General features: G+C 43.3%; 1 protein-coding gene across 11 annotated transcripts in view; it reads right to left on the reverse strand.

The window, feature by feature from the left end:
- Window positions 1-12,502, reverse strand: part of PRDM10 (PR/SET domain 10) — a 72,925-nt gene that overhangs the window by 31,324 nt on the left and 29,099 nt on the right. For all 11 annotated transcript variants that reach the window (XM_039496631.1, XM_039496626.1, XM_039496632.1 and 8 more), the window contains 4 exons: window positions 10,458-10,530; window positions 9,408-9,525; window positions 8,158-8,287; window positions 1,944-2,174 (listed from right to left, as the gene is read on the reverse strand). In XM_039496631.1, coding sequence (XP_039352565.1) covers window positions 1,944-2,174; window positions 8,158-8,287; window positions 9,408-9,525; window positions 10,458-10,530 — 552 coding nt within the window. The remainder of the gene's footprint in view (window positions 1-1,943; window positions 2,175-8,157; window positions 8,288-9,407; window positions 9,526-10,457; window positions 10,531-12,502) is intronic.

Consider the following 12,502-nt stretch of genomic DNA (forward strand, 5'->3'; position numbering starts at 1 on the left):
GACATTTCCTAGCCACATGCTGTGATAGCAGGGTGCAGTGAATTGCACGCACACATTGGAAGAGTGAGTTCGGACAAACTGTCACAGTACGGTGTGAATTTTCATGGTTAAAATCTAAGGCTGAATGACAACTGCTCACAGTCTAACATGACCTAGGCAGGCTCTATGCAACCATCCCATATGCAGTTCTTCCAATGCCCCCTTGAGTTGAAGAACCTCTGCTTTGAAGAACCAACATCTCTAGGGCTCTGCTAATCAAGGGTTGTCAAATGTGCCAATCTGCAAGGGGAGCTGAGGGAGGAGATCTATGATGCAAACATGTCGCTGAGGAATAAATAACCACCACACTCATCTCACTTGTGACCCAAACTCAAGTTTCCAGGAAACAGGCTAATGCATGAGACAAACCAAGTCAAACTCTTCCCCGCTACCTCCAAACCAAGAGTGAGACCTTCAGATCTTTTTAAATCCAGTAATTAAAGAAATCCAATGAAACCACCTCTCCCCATCACACCCACGATTGCCCCTTTTAGGACAGAAGTTGTACTATCTTATGCAAAATGAATCAAGACACACTGGGGAACTGGTCCAATGCTATTTATTGTCAGAGCTTCAGCAGCTGGCTTCTTACTCGATAATAGTTTGACCACCACTGTCTGCTCCTACCAGCCATGTTTCCAGTGTTCTTGGGTTACAGCTGTCTGGTGGCCTTACCAGGGGCAGCACTATGTTTTTTGCCGCCCCAAGCATGGTCACGCAGATTTGCCAGCATTTCTGCGTACCCGCCGCCGAATTGCCACCCTCACAGCGACCAGCAGGATGCCCCCTGGCAGCTTGCCACCCCAGGCACACGCTTGCTGCGCTGGTGCCTGGAGCCGCCCCTGGCCTTACATAAACACACCATTACTAGTCTAGTGTTTTCAACAGAGAGGAAGATCAAAAGAAAGACCACTTCACAGAACAGTGACTCGTAGATGCCAAGCATTTAATAAGTTTCATACTCATGCATTTTTAGTGTGACTCGGCCAAATTCTGCTCTTAGTTAAGTCACTGTATCTGTTAAGTAACACCATCAGTGCTGTCATATACACATTGGTGTACACTGAGAGTAAAATCTGGCTCAGTGTCCTCCATAAGAATCATTCATTGTCTCCTTTTTTAATCCTCTCTCTCTTTGTCTCATCCCCCAAAAATGAGGTCTCAACTTGTTTGCAGCTGTTTCCTTCTGTAATCAAAATTTTACACATGGAGGAGGGGAAAAAAAGATTTTAGGCTAAATAAACCGATCTCACAATTACATCGCTTGGAGGATTATTTGCCTGAATCATTTCCCTCCCACACAGGGTGGAAAAAGCAGCTTTCTCAGCTGCCACAAGCACAGGTTCAAAGTGTTTGCTGTTGGTATGTAAAGTTCTCAGCACAGGCTTTTACCCTCATAAAGGGAGGAGGATTCCTACTCCAAGAAATAATTTTATCATTAAAAATCTTCATCTTCATCATCATAGGAATGAATGGACACAATGCCTCTTTGGCAATGACTTCTAAAGCCAACAGAGCTGCAAGACAGGCAGATGGTGCTCTGAACAGGCCATTAATCCATGCCACAGCACCATGATTTGGCCGGCTGTCCAGAGCGCTCCTGCCTGCCAACTTGGATGGTCTATGTTTCTATGAAAGAATTATTGTGCTGGAATTGAACCAGCTCCAACTGGTGACCAAATCTCACTAGCATCTCATGACACACTAACTCTTTGTATTAGGTTTGTCTTCCTTTCTGAACGAGGGAGTTTTCTGAGCGTGAGATGCTGTGTTTGGGATTTGAAGACGGACACCACACTGGAGAAAAAGACCAGCTGCTGCCTGACTGGCCAACCAAGGCTTCCACTGGCTAAAGCAAAGTGAGAGGGCAGGAGAGGGCATAGGCCACCATCATCTTCACTTACCCGAATGCGCTTTGCTCGCCGCATGTCATCTGCTGTCATGGTGCTCTGCATAGGCACCGGGTTCTCATCATGTTGCTGCTGCTGGAGTTGCATTGGATGGCCTTCTGGCTGTTGATCCAGTGCCGACTGCGTCTCTGGTGGCACTGGGGTCTGCTCCTGCTGTTCCAGCCCATTCAGTGTGGCTTGTCCAGCCTCATCAAACTGCCCCTTGCTGGAAAAATTCAGCAAGTCCTGAAATCGCAAATCACACAGCCAGTGATTATTTCCCTCACCCAGCAAGAAAGGCTCTAATAATACTCAATTGGCAGTTGGTTGGATTTCTGCATATTGTAAAATGATCACACTCATTACACTGGCCTGTACTAGCCTTTTTCCTTTAAAATTTCCCATTGCTGACAGCAGTTCAGCTCCATCAGTGGAAGCAACATTGGGAGCAGTAGTGTAGCTGGTGCTGCGGGTGGGAGCCCATGTTCTAACCACCATATTATCCAAGCCTGCTCATGACACAGGGGTTAAACCACAGGTGGCCTAGCAACATTAGAGCTCTACCATTGCTATCACCAAGGGAGATGAACCTGATAGCCATAGTGGGAAATTTTAAGGGAAAATCCTAGTGTAGATGAGGCCTCAGGGGAAATACAGAGGGTCTCTCTCTCATGCAAGTTAATTGTCAAGTTAATTGAAATCTTATGATGTTTTCATGTTCAAAGTTTGCCCGATCCAGCAAACTAATAGGAGCGGTGAAGCTGGGAGTAAGACACTAGGACATAAAATTGTGTCCTGTTTATTTTCATATCTGACTCCCAGTCTCCACCTCTCTAGGCAGCAGCAAAACCAAACTGTGTGTTGAATTTACATTTGTTACACAGCAGAGCTGCTTTTCTGTTCTCTGAACCAGTTCAGAAGAGGAGAGGATGTTGGGAGTGAGAAGCAGAATGCCTCAAACCCCACATTCTCCTCCCTGACAAATTTCAATAAATATTCTGAGATAGAAGATTCCAATAGCTTAAGAAAAATAATTGATTGTTATATTAACTGCTTACAAAACAACTAGAGAAATTTGAGTAAGATGAAAGCCATGGAATGGGGAGCCAAGGGCATCTAAGCTCAAGGGGTGTCCTGGCAAAGCTCAGCAGTAGGGGGAGGAGAAAGAGAGCGCTGCAAGGAGGAATGCATCCAGTTACGAGCCCTGAATGCTCAGTCCGGGGAGACTTTTAATCTGAGGATCCAAGGTTCAAATCCTGGTTTGTTGGTAAATTCCCACAAACTGCTGAACTTGATGAGGAATTCCTGGTTGAAGTTCTGCGCAGAAGGTCAGACTAGATAATGATGATAGTCCCTTCTGACTTTAAAATCTATGAAAGGCTGGGTAAGGCCATTCACTTAAGCAGTGGATAACACACAGCACTGAGTTGAGTCAATGTGAGTCAGGAGGGCATCAGGTCTCTTTCACTGTGCTCCTCAGTGTAACGAGAACTCTCCAACCCTACCACAGATACAGTGGCTGCAGAGTTTGAGAGCCTCCTAAATGACATGCTGTGCTACACCATGTCCGTCCCTCCTCCCTAGCAGTGATGTACACAGTACATTCCTCTGGCACTCAGAGTTGACATGGCGCAGTGTTCACAGGGTGCCTGTTGTAGAATGTAGTAGCATTTCTATCCTTTGGACCTACTTAACTATATTTATCTGTGGCCATATCACCTTGAGCCTTGTCTGCTAAGACAAGTAGGGTTGTGCCATTTATTCTAGTGCAAACCAGCAAATGACCCCTGCCCCATGCTGCAGAGGAAAGCAAAAAGCCCCCACGATCTCTGCCAATCTGACCTAAGGGAAAATTCCTTCCTGACCCCAAATATTGTGATCAGTTAGACCTGGAGCATGTGGGCAAGGTCCACCAGCCAGACATCTGGGAAAGAATTCGCTGTAGTAACTCAGAACACTCCTTTTCTAGTGTCCCATGTCCAGCTGTTGCAGATATAGCAGAATCCCATTTATCCGATCTAATTGGAACCAGAGCCAGATCGGATAATCAAAAATTCAGATAATCTGGATAATGGGAAAGTGCAGGGCTGCCACAGGAGAGATTGCCCGCTTCTGGACCTGTCTGCGCTGGTTGTTCGGTTGATACGGAGAGCTGGATAATGGAGGGTCGGATAAACAGGGTTTTACTGTATGTGCCAATAGCGCTTGTGGATAGGCTGTATGCCATTGTAGGCAACCTCACTGTACCATTCCCTCCATAAATTTATCACACTCAGTCTGACAAAATTTAGGTTTTTTGCCCTCCCTCTCCCCTTTGAATGTTCTTCCAAAACTTCATTCCTCTGATGGTTAGAAACCTTTGCTTAATTTCAAACCTACTCTTGTTGATGGCCAGTTTATATCCATTTGTTCTTGTGCCAATGCGGACCATTAACTTAAATAACTACTTTCCCTCTCTGGTGTTTATCCCTCTGATGTATTTATAGAGAGTAATCGTGTCTCCCCTCAGCCTTCATTTTGTTAGGCTAAACAAGCCAAGTTCCTTAAGTCTTCTCCTGTAAGGCAGGTTCTCCACTTTTCTGATCATCTTCCAGTAGCCCTTCTCTGCACCTGTTCCAATTTGAATTCATCTTTCTTAAATGCAGGAGACCAGAATTGCACACAGTATTCCAGTCTCAACAGTGCCTTGTACAATGGTAATAACACTTCCCCGTCTCTAATGGAAATACCTCGCCTCATGCATCTTAGGATTGCATTAGCCTTTTTTATGGCTACATCACATTGACAGCGCATAGTCATCTTGTGATCGCCCAATATACCCTGGTCTTTTTTCTCCTCTGCCGCTTCCAACTGGTAAATTCCCAGTTTACAGCAAAAATTCTTGTTGTTATTCCATAAATTCACGACCTTTCACTTTGACTTATTAAATTTCATCTCCACTAATAACCTCCAACCAGGCTGACAGTTCATCTTTCTGACCCACTGTAGTCTCCCCTTTAACCAGTTCCTTACTAACCTTTCAGTTCTCATATTAATCCCCATCTTCTCCAATTTAACTAATAGTTTCCACTGTGGAACTGTACTAAACGCTTTACTGAAATCCAGGCAAAGTACATCTGCATTTCCTTTGTCTAGAAAATCAGTTATCTTCTCAGAGAAAAAGATCAGATTGGTCTAGCACAATCTATCTTTCTAAAAGCTATGATGTACTTTATCCCAATTACCATTTACCGCTACCTTGAATTACTCTATCTTTCAAAATACGTTCTAAGATCTGGCACGCAACAGGGGTCAAACAAACAAGCCTATAGTTTCCCAGATCACATTTTTTTCCTTTCATAAATATAGATACTTTATTTGCAGTTCTCCAGTCATAGATTACAACCCCTGAGATTATGGAGTCATTAAGAATCATTACTATTGGGTTTGCAATTTCGTATGCCAGTTCCTTAAATATTCTTGGATGGAGATTATCAGGGACCTGGATTTGGTCCCACTAAATTGCTTGAGTGTGGCTTCCATTTCTGATGTGGTAGTTTCAACTCCCATATCCTTGCTTTCACTAGCCACCCTCCCACTACCCACAAGCGCCTCATTACCCTTATTAAAAACTGAGGCAAAGTATTCATTTAGGGGTGGGCCCATGCCTAGATTATCTTTAGTCTCTACCCTGTCCTCAATGCTCAGCTGTCTGCTTCTTCCTTCCTTGTTTTTGTTTTATTTATATGGCTAGAGAACCTTTTACTATTGGTTTTAAATTTCTTTTCAAGGTCCAACTGTGCCTGGCTTTTGGCAGGTCTCACTTTATCCTTACAGTTTCTTATCTCTAAGAGAGAGCTTTCCTTGCTGATCCACTCCTTCTTCCATTCCTTGTAGGCTTTCTGTTAAAAGCTCCTGCAACTTTGCCTTAAAGTAATTCCAAACCTCCTCCACATTCAGATTCTTGAGTTCTGCAGTCCACTCAACTTCCCTGACTAATTCCCTTAATTTTTTAAAGTTTGCCCTTTTGAAATCAAGCACCCTATTCGCAGATCTGTTTTTGTTTATTTTTCCATTTAGTTTAAACTGAATTAATTCATGATCACTCGAACCCAGGTTGTCCTCTATAACCAGTTCTCCTATGAGGTCTTACTACTTACTAATACTAACTATAAAATGGCATTACCTCTTGTTGGTTCAGTGACTATTTGGCAAAACAAATCTGTTGGCTGTCACATCCAGAATATCTATTAGCAGCATTTGTCCTCCACTGGGAAATGAGTCTCTCATAAGCACACAATACCCAGTAGCATTTGCTTCAATAAAAGTATTAAACAAGTCTCTAGCCATATCCAGTTCGGATCCTGGGGGTCTGTAGCAGACCTCCAAGCACTATCCCAGCAGAGCCTCTATTAACATTTTCCCCCAAAGTGATTTTGACCCAAATAGATTCCATTTTATCCATTCCATCGCTTATTTCTTTACAGTCTACCTCATCATTAATATACAATGCTACTCCACCACCTTTGCCTTTATTTCTCTCTCTCCTGAACAGCACGTACCCGTTAATACCTGTATTCCAGTCATGACTATTAGTTCACCATGTTTCTGTTATCCCTATAATGTCTGGTTTCACGGCCTGCACCAGTAGTTCTAGTTCCTTCATTTTGTTACCTAGGCTCCTTGCATTGGTGTACAGACATTTTTGTTGTTTCTGCTTGGACTCACACAGATTTCTTGACAAATTAGGTACAGTCATTTTTCTGCCAGTATCGCTTATCTGACTGTTACAGTCAGTGGGAATGGCACCATCTTTCCTCTTGATGTCCATTCTCCTACCCGCTGTTGTTCTATTCTGCATTGCAGTATCCTCCTTTACTTGATTTTCTTCCCACTCAATACTGGAATCAGGCATGAGATTACAACTGTCTCTCCTGAATTCCTAGTTTAAAGCTCTTTTAATCAGTTTAAGTCCACACTTTAAGTCCATTATTCTCCCTGATCAGGTGGAGTTCATCCCATGAGAACAGTCCTCTGTTCGAGAATGCCTCCCAGGGGACGAACATCCCAAACATCCCTCCTTATAGCACCACTGCCTGAACCATCTTAATCCTATCTCGCCTTTGCTCTCCTCCTCTAGGCACAGGTCGAATCCCACTACAGATCACCTGAGCCTCCACTCCTTTAAGCATCTTCTCCAGCCTGGCATAGTCTTCCTTAACACATCCCAGTGAGAATCTAGCAGTATCGTTTGTTCCCACATGGATGACAATCGGTGGATTCTTTCCTGCTTTCATTAGGATTCTCGGGTTCACATCCCATACCTTAGCTCCCTTCTGCTCTCTGGATCAGCTCTGGTGACATGCCTATCTGTTCTTCATAGTTAGGGAGTCCCCAATTACATCGATCTGCCTTTTCCTAAGTGTTGCATTAAAAGATGCAATAGAGTCATTTGTATGCAACGTATGCAATCTTCCCTCTGAGTCTGTACTGAACCACTGCCCCAGCAACATGCCAAAGGGCAGATCATTGCTCCAGATGTTGGTTTTCATCTGAGACATAAAACTGAACCATTGATCACCTTTGACGCTTTTTGTAAAAAGAAGGGCATTAACTCTAGGCCTGATGTGTGCTAGAAAGAGTTTGCTGGCATAGCTATACCAGCAACACTCCCCTACATCCCAGGTGAGGTGCACCTTATCCTGGCAAAAGAGAGGGTTTTTTGCAGGGATAGCTTATATCAGTTCCCCCAAAGGAAATAAACTGTACCAGGAAAAGGACCTTTTACGCTGGTATAACTGCATCTCAGGCTTTTGGCTGGTATAAAAATATTGTAAAGAATCACACCCCTAAACAACATTATTATATAGCAAGTTTCTAGTGTAGACCTGGCCCTACTGTCCCAGCCAAATTCCACTGCTTACCTAAATCCCCCTTGCAGTTTCAACTGGACACGACCTTTTCCACAGTCCACCCTACACAGCTGTGCAATGCTGTCACTACTGTGGCATTGTTAAACAGCTGCCAGGTTCCATCCCATAGCTGTTTTCTAGTAAGGGCTGAATTGCGCTGGGATAAAAAGGGCTGTAGAAATGCAAGTTAGAAATAAATTACTGTGCTTTCCCCAGGCTGAGGTGCCACTGCCAGAACAATAAAAACTAGCGGCCACATTCTGCCCTCAGTAACACAGGCATAAATCAAGAGATTACATCGTAGATGACATTTTTCTCCACCGCTCCCCCAAATATACCTGAGTTCCTTCTTCACACTTTTCCCCATTTTCACTGGTTACTTCCAAGCGCATGAATTTCGGGGGGCGCCCTGGCCGTCTGCCTGGCCCAAACCTCCTCTTTCCTCGCCCGCGACCTCTGCCTCTTGCTCTGCAGAACATACAGTGATCCGAGTTAGAGAAAGAGGACATGGATTTGGAGTCCACTCTTTTCCTGCACCTTTTCTAAGCAATCACCCCTAAACTACCCAGTCAGTTCAGTAATAATGGCCTCCAGTAAATTACAAAAAGTGAAAAAACCTTGAGAGCAAAAACCGGGTCTCTGGTTGGTGCACACTTCTATCACCTCCCAATGGAAATAAAACCCCATGCCAAACAAACATATGTCACTTGATGTGGGACTGTAGGGACAAGCAGTGGAGCTACTCGCTCTTATCAAATCCTCTACAGTGACAGCCAGTAGCAGCTCTCTAGGCATCCTGGAAAACATTAAAACCTGAAAGCATAACATCTGTCCCAAGAAAGACGCTTCTCTACTGATGTCAGACAGCAATCTGAGGGGTTCCATTTTTTATGTGGATGTTTTAGCACCCACTTACTTGCTAATGAGAGAGATGCAATCAAGTTCAGAAAAAATAAGAGATATCTTCTCTCTCTCCTGCTGACCTGCCGTCCATTTCTAGATTCAAACCGTTCGAGGTTTAAAATGTTTGTGGATACCTTTCTCGCTTGTAATTTTTGGACATTTCTGTACTTTCGATTTCTGGCCCAATAGGGAGCTGATGCACCAGAACTGTCATCAGAAAGTTGGTTCTCTTGAGATTTCTAGCCCAATTCTGAAGACTCAAGAGGTCAGAGTAAATTTGATAAGCATCCAAATGGCTAAAATCCTGGCCCTGTTGAGGTTAACGGCAAAACTTTCACTGACTTTAATAGGACAGGATTGTACCCCGACTTCCCACATAACAAGTGCCCTTCTTTCAAATCACTTCTTATACAAAGCCACCTATGCCAATCGCTTCCCCAGTGATATCTCCCTACATTCTTTTGCCTGAACCATTGTCCCGTGTTTGTCTGAGTGGGTCTGTAAACTCCTGGGTTCAGAGGCCCTTTCTTCTACTAGTTCTGTAAAACATCCTGTACATCTACCATGCTATATAATTAATAATAAAGCCAGACCTTTTCAGATTCACCTATCACTAGTGCTATCAATAGACAGGATATAAAGTGCTGGGAGTTGGGAAATTCAGTTTCTGCAAAATCATAAATACCTGCTAAAGAAGTCCAGCTTCTCATCATGGGAGTTGAGGTGTTGTTGGAGCTGTTCTGAGCTCATGAAGCGACGATTACATTCATAACATGGCCAGTTCTTCTCTTGGTCTCGGAGAACTATATTAAGTTGGAAGTATCAATGACAGCATCTCAGTCATCAACAATTAAATGTCCCAAGTTTTCTCCAAGTAGTCTCTGCGGGCCGCATTTCCATACTGAAGACTGTGCCTTGCAGTCCCTCTACTGTATAGCTCTATGTGGCTTGCAAGCTTCTCCCTTAGCACCCCTGATCTATAGGCTGACATCAGCTGGTTGCACAAAAAGGCAGAGGGTAGTGAATGGGACTGAAGAACGTTTATATTGAAGGTCAGAGAGAGATTAAATATTTACACTGCCCTCCTAACAAATTCCCTACATTAAGTTGCATTTCTAAACAACAGATAAGTCTTTCAAGTAACTAATTACAAAAATACAGTCCAACATACCCGGAAACTTAAGCTTGGCTTATCGGACCAGCAAAAATCAATTCCTTTGTATATGTGGTTAAACCTCCTTGAGACTCTGAAGCAGTTATTTAAGACAGGAGGCTGCCTAGTGAGGATGTTCTCCTTAGTATAGGTTAGGTTTTATTGTATTTTACACTGTCCAACAAAACTTCAGAGAAAAACAGCTGCAACACAGATATATCATACTGGATCTTACCATTGGTACTTCAAGTACAGGACTCCACCGCCATCAGTGACCTGACACTTCAGAGAAAAGCAACCCCCACTCTTGCAGCCCCCAGTAATATACCCATATACATGGGGGGAAATTTCTTGCCCACCCTCTGGTAATAATCTGAAGCTTTTAAGCATGAGGCTGAATTATCCTGATTTTAGCGTTATAACAGCAAATGGAGGGCGCCATATTGGAGCTCCAGCATAGGTAAGATTCCTATTTGAATTTTTGCCTGATGGATTGGGACCATTATAATGGGTCATAAAGTTAGTCACCTCTTTTTAAAACGACAGCCACAGAGAAGGAGGAAAGAGAAAAGACCAAACTACCTTTCCTTTCCTCCTCAGATATGTCATGGATCTTCTGGTTCACAAACTCTGCATAGGAGGCTGCATACCACACCTGAAGCAGACACACAAGGCAAAAAGGCATCTTCTTAGATGAACCCCGAAGTGAGGGGAATTCATTGGAGGCTTTCTTAAGCATTGCATTTAGTCCTCTCATCTGACCCAAAAACTTGTATTGCTCCTCTCACCCTCGATAAAGCCTGCTGAGTTCATTGTGCCCCCGCTGAGGAATAAAGCAGCATTGCTCGCAAAGTGTGTCCATTTGATTTTCAGGTACCGTTTCCTAATCTGAATCTTCATCTCACACACGGTAACCACTACTTGGAAAGGAAATGAGGTTAATCTCACTAGACTTGACTATATGATCTTAAAAGATGGAATACATGTTTAGCAGGGATTCTTCCAGACGAGATGGTCGTTTTTCTCTTTACAGACAATATGCAGCGAGGCATGCAGAGATTCGTTTCAAAATGTGTCTAAGGTAATAGTGGACTGGAGCATTATGCTCCTGCTTCCTACAGAAAAACCTGGACTCCCTGTAATTTAGAGAACAGGGACTTAAGAAGCCTAATGAAGAGGGAAGAGCAGTAAGCAAGACAGAAAATGGCTCCAGCTTGGATAAGGATTTCAGTAGAGGCAGGGTCAAGGTTAGGATTCTGGTACTGCTTCAGAGGTTACCAACCCATCTCATTAAAAAGACTGAACTTACAAATGGTTTGTTTGGCTGAGCCTTAAACAGGATTTTAGGCTCTGTCTACACTGGAGAGCTTACAGCGGCACAGCTGTGCCACTGTAAGATCTCTCGTGTAGCTGCTCTATGCCGAAAGGAGAGCGCTCTCCCATCAACATGATTAATCCACCTCCAATGAGCAATGGTAGCTATGTTGGTGGGAGAAGGTCTCCTGCCGACATAGTGCTGTCCATACCAGCACTTATGTTGGTGTAACTTATGTCTCTCGGGGGGTGGGGGAGTTATTCACACCCCTGAGTGACATAAGTTCTGCAACATAAGCTGTAGTGTAGACAAAACCTTTAGGGTGAAAGACATGGGACACGTTTGTGTATTTCACTTCTGGGAGGACCAAGTACATTTGTATAGCAGAAGCCAAGCCTAAATGACGCTCTTGTTGGAGTCATTAGCAGGTATTTGTTATTTCCCAGGCACCTCGCTGAGAGGACAAATATTTCTGGAAAAGGGAAACTAACAGCTCATTAACAACAAAGGTCCATGAGTCTGTCAAGCAATGTAAGCTTCTGTTTTAATGACCCTCCTGGCTCCATTCTTACACACAACTTACTGTTTCATGAATGCCTAATCAACGAAAGGAAAATATACTATGGAGATGTTTTAACTCTCTGTTATCAGCCTGATTTTTGCCCCCAAATGACACTGCTAATACATGAAACAAGATTAAGGGCTCGTCAAGATGCAGATTTGCGCTGGTTTATCCACAGTGTGATTTCAATTTGGTTTAGTTAAACTGGAACAAAAGGCCATATTGACACTCTAAACTGATATAAACCAGGCTTAAATTGATTCAGCTTAAAATGATTTAGAACTGATTTAAGATCAAACAAAAAAATGTCACTCTAACTTCAAAATAAGTGTCTCTCTACACAGGGTTTTGGTCTGATTTCGCTACTTGGGTATAAAACAGATTTATGTTAAGCTACTGAAACTTCTGTGTGTAGACAAGGTGAGAGAGAGAGAAGGAGGACACACACAACAGCAAGAAAATTCCTGACAGCAGCAATCAGCCTTCTAATTAGCTCTCAAAATGGATGTTTGAAATTAGAGCAACCTCTCCCAACCATCCCGCACTAAGCTCAATTTAATTAAAATGTTTTCAGTCTGGGACAAAAAGTAACTTCATCATGTTCTTAACCAGAAACCTAAAAATTATATTCTATGTGCGGAGTATAAGTTTCAAAAGTCACAGGAAAGTTGAGTGAAGCAACAGACCTTATCAGTTTACAGAGCACTAGTATACCAGCAGCCAATGATATTCATGTGCGAGTGGGACGAA

The sequence above is a fragment of the Mauremys reevesii genome, linkage group 12 (genome assembly GCF_016161935.1).
Source record: "Mauremys reevesii isolate NIE-2019 linkage group 12, ASM1616193v1, whole genome shotgun sequence".
Lineage (NCBI taxonomy): Eukaryota > Metazoa > Chordata > Testudines > Geoemydidae > Mauremys > Mauremys reevesii.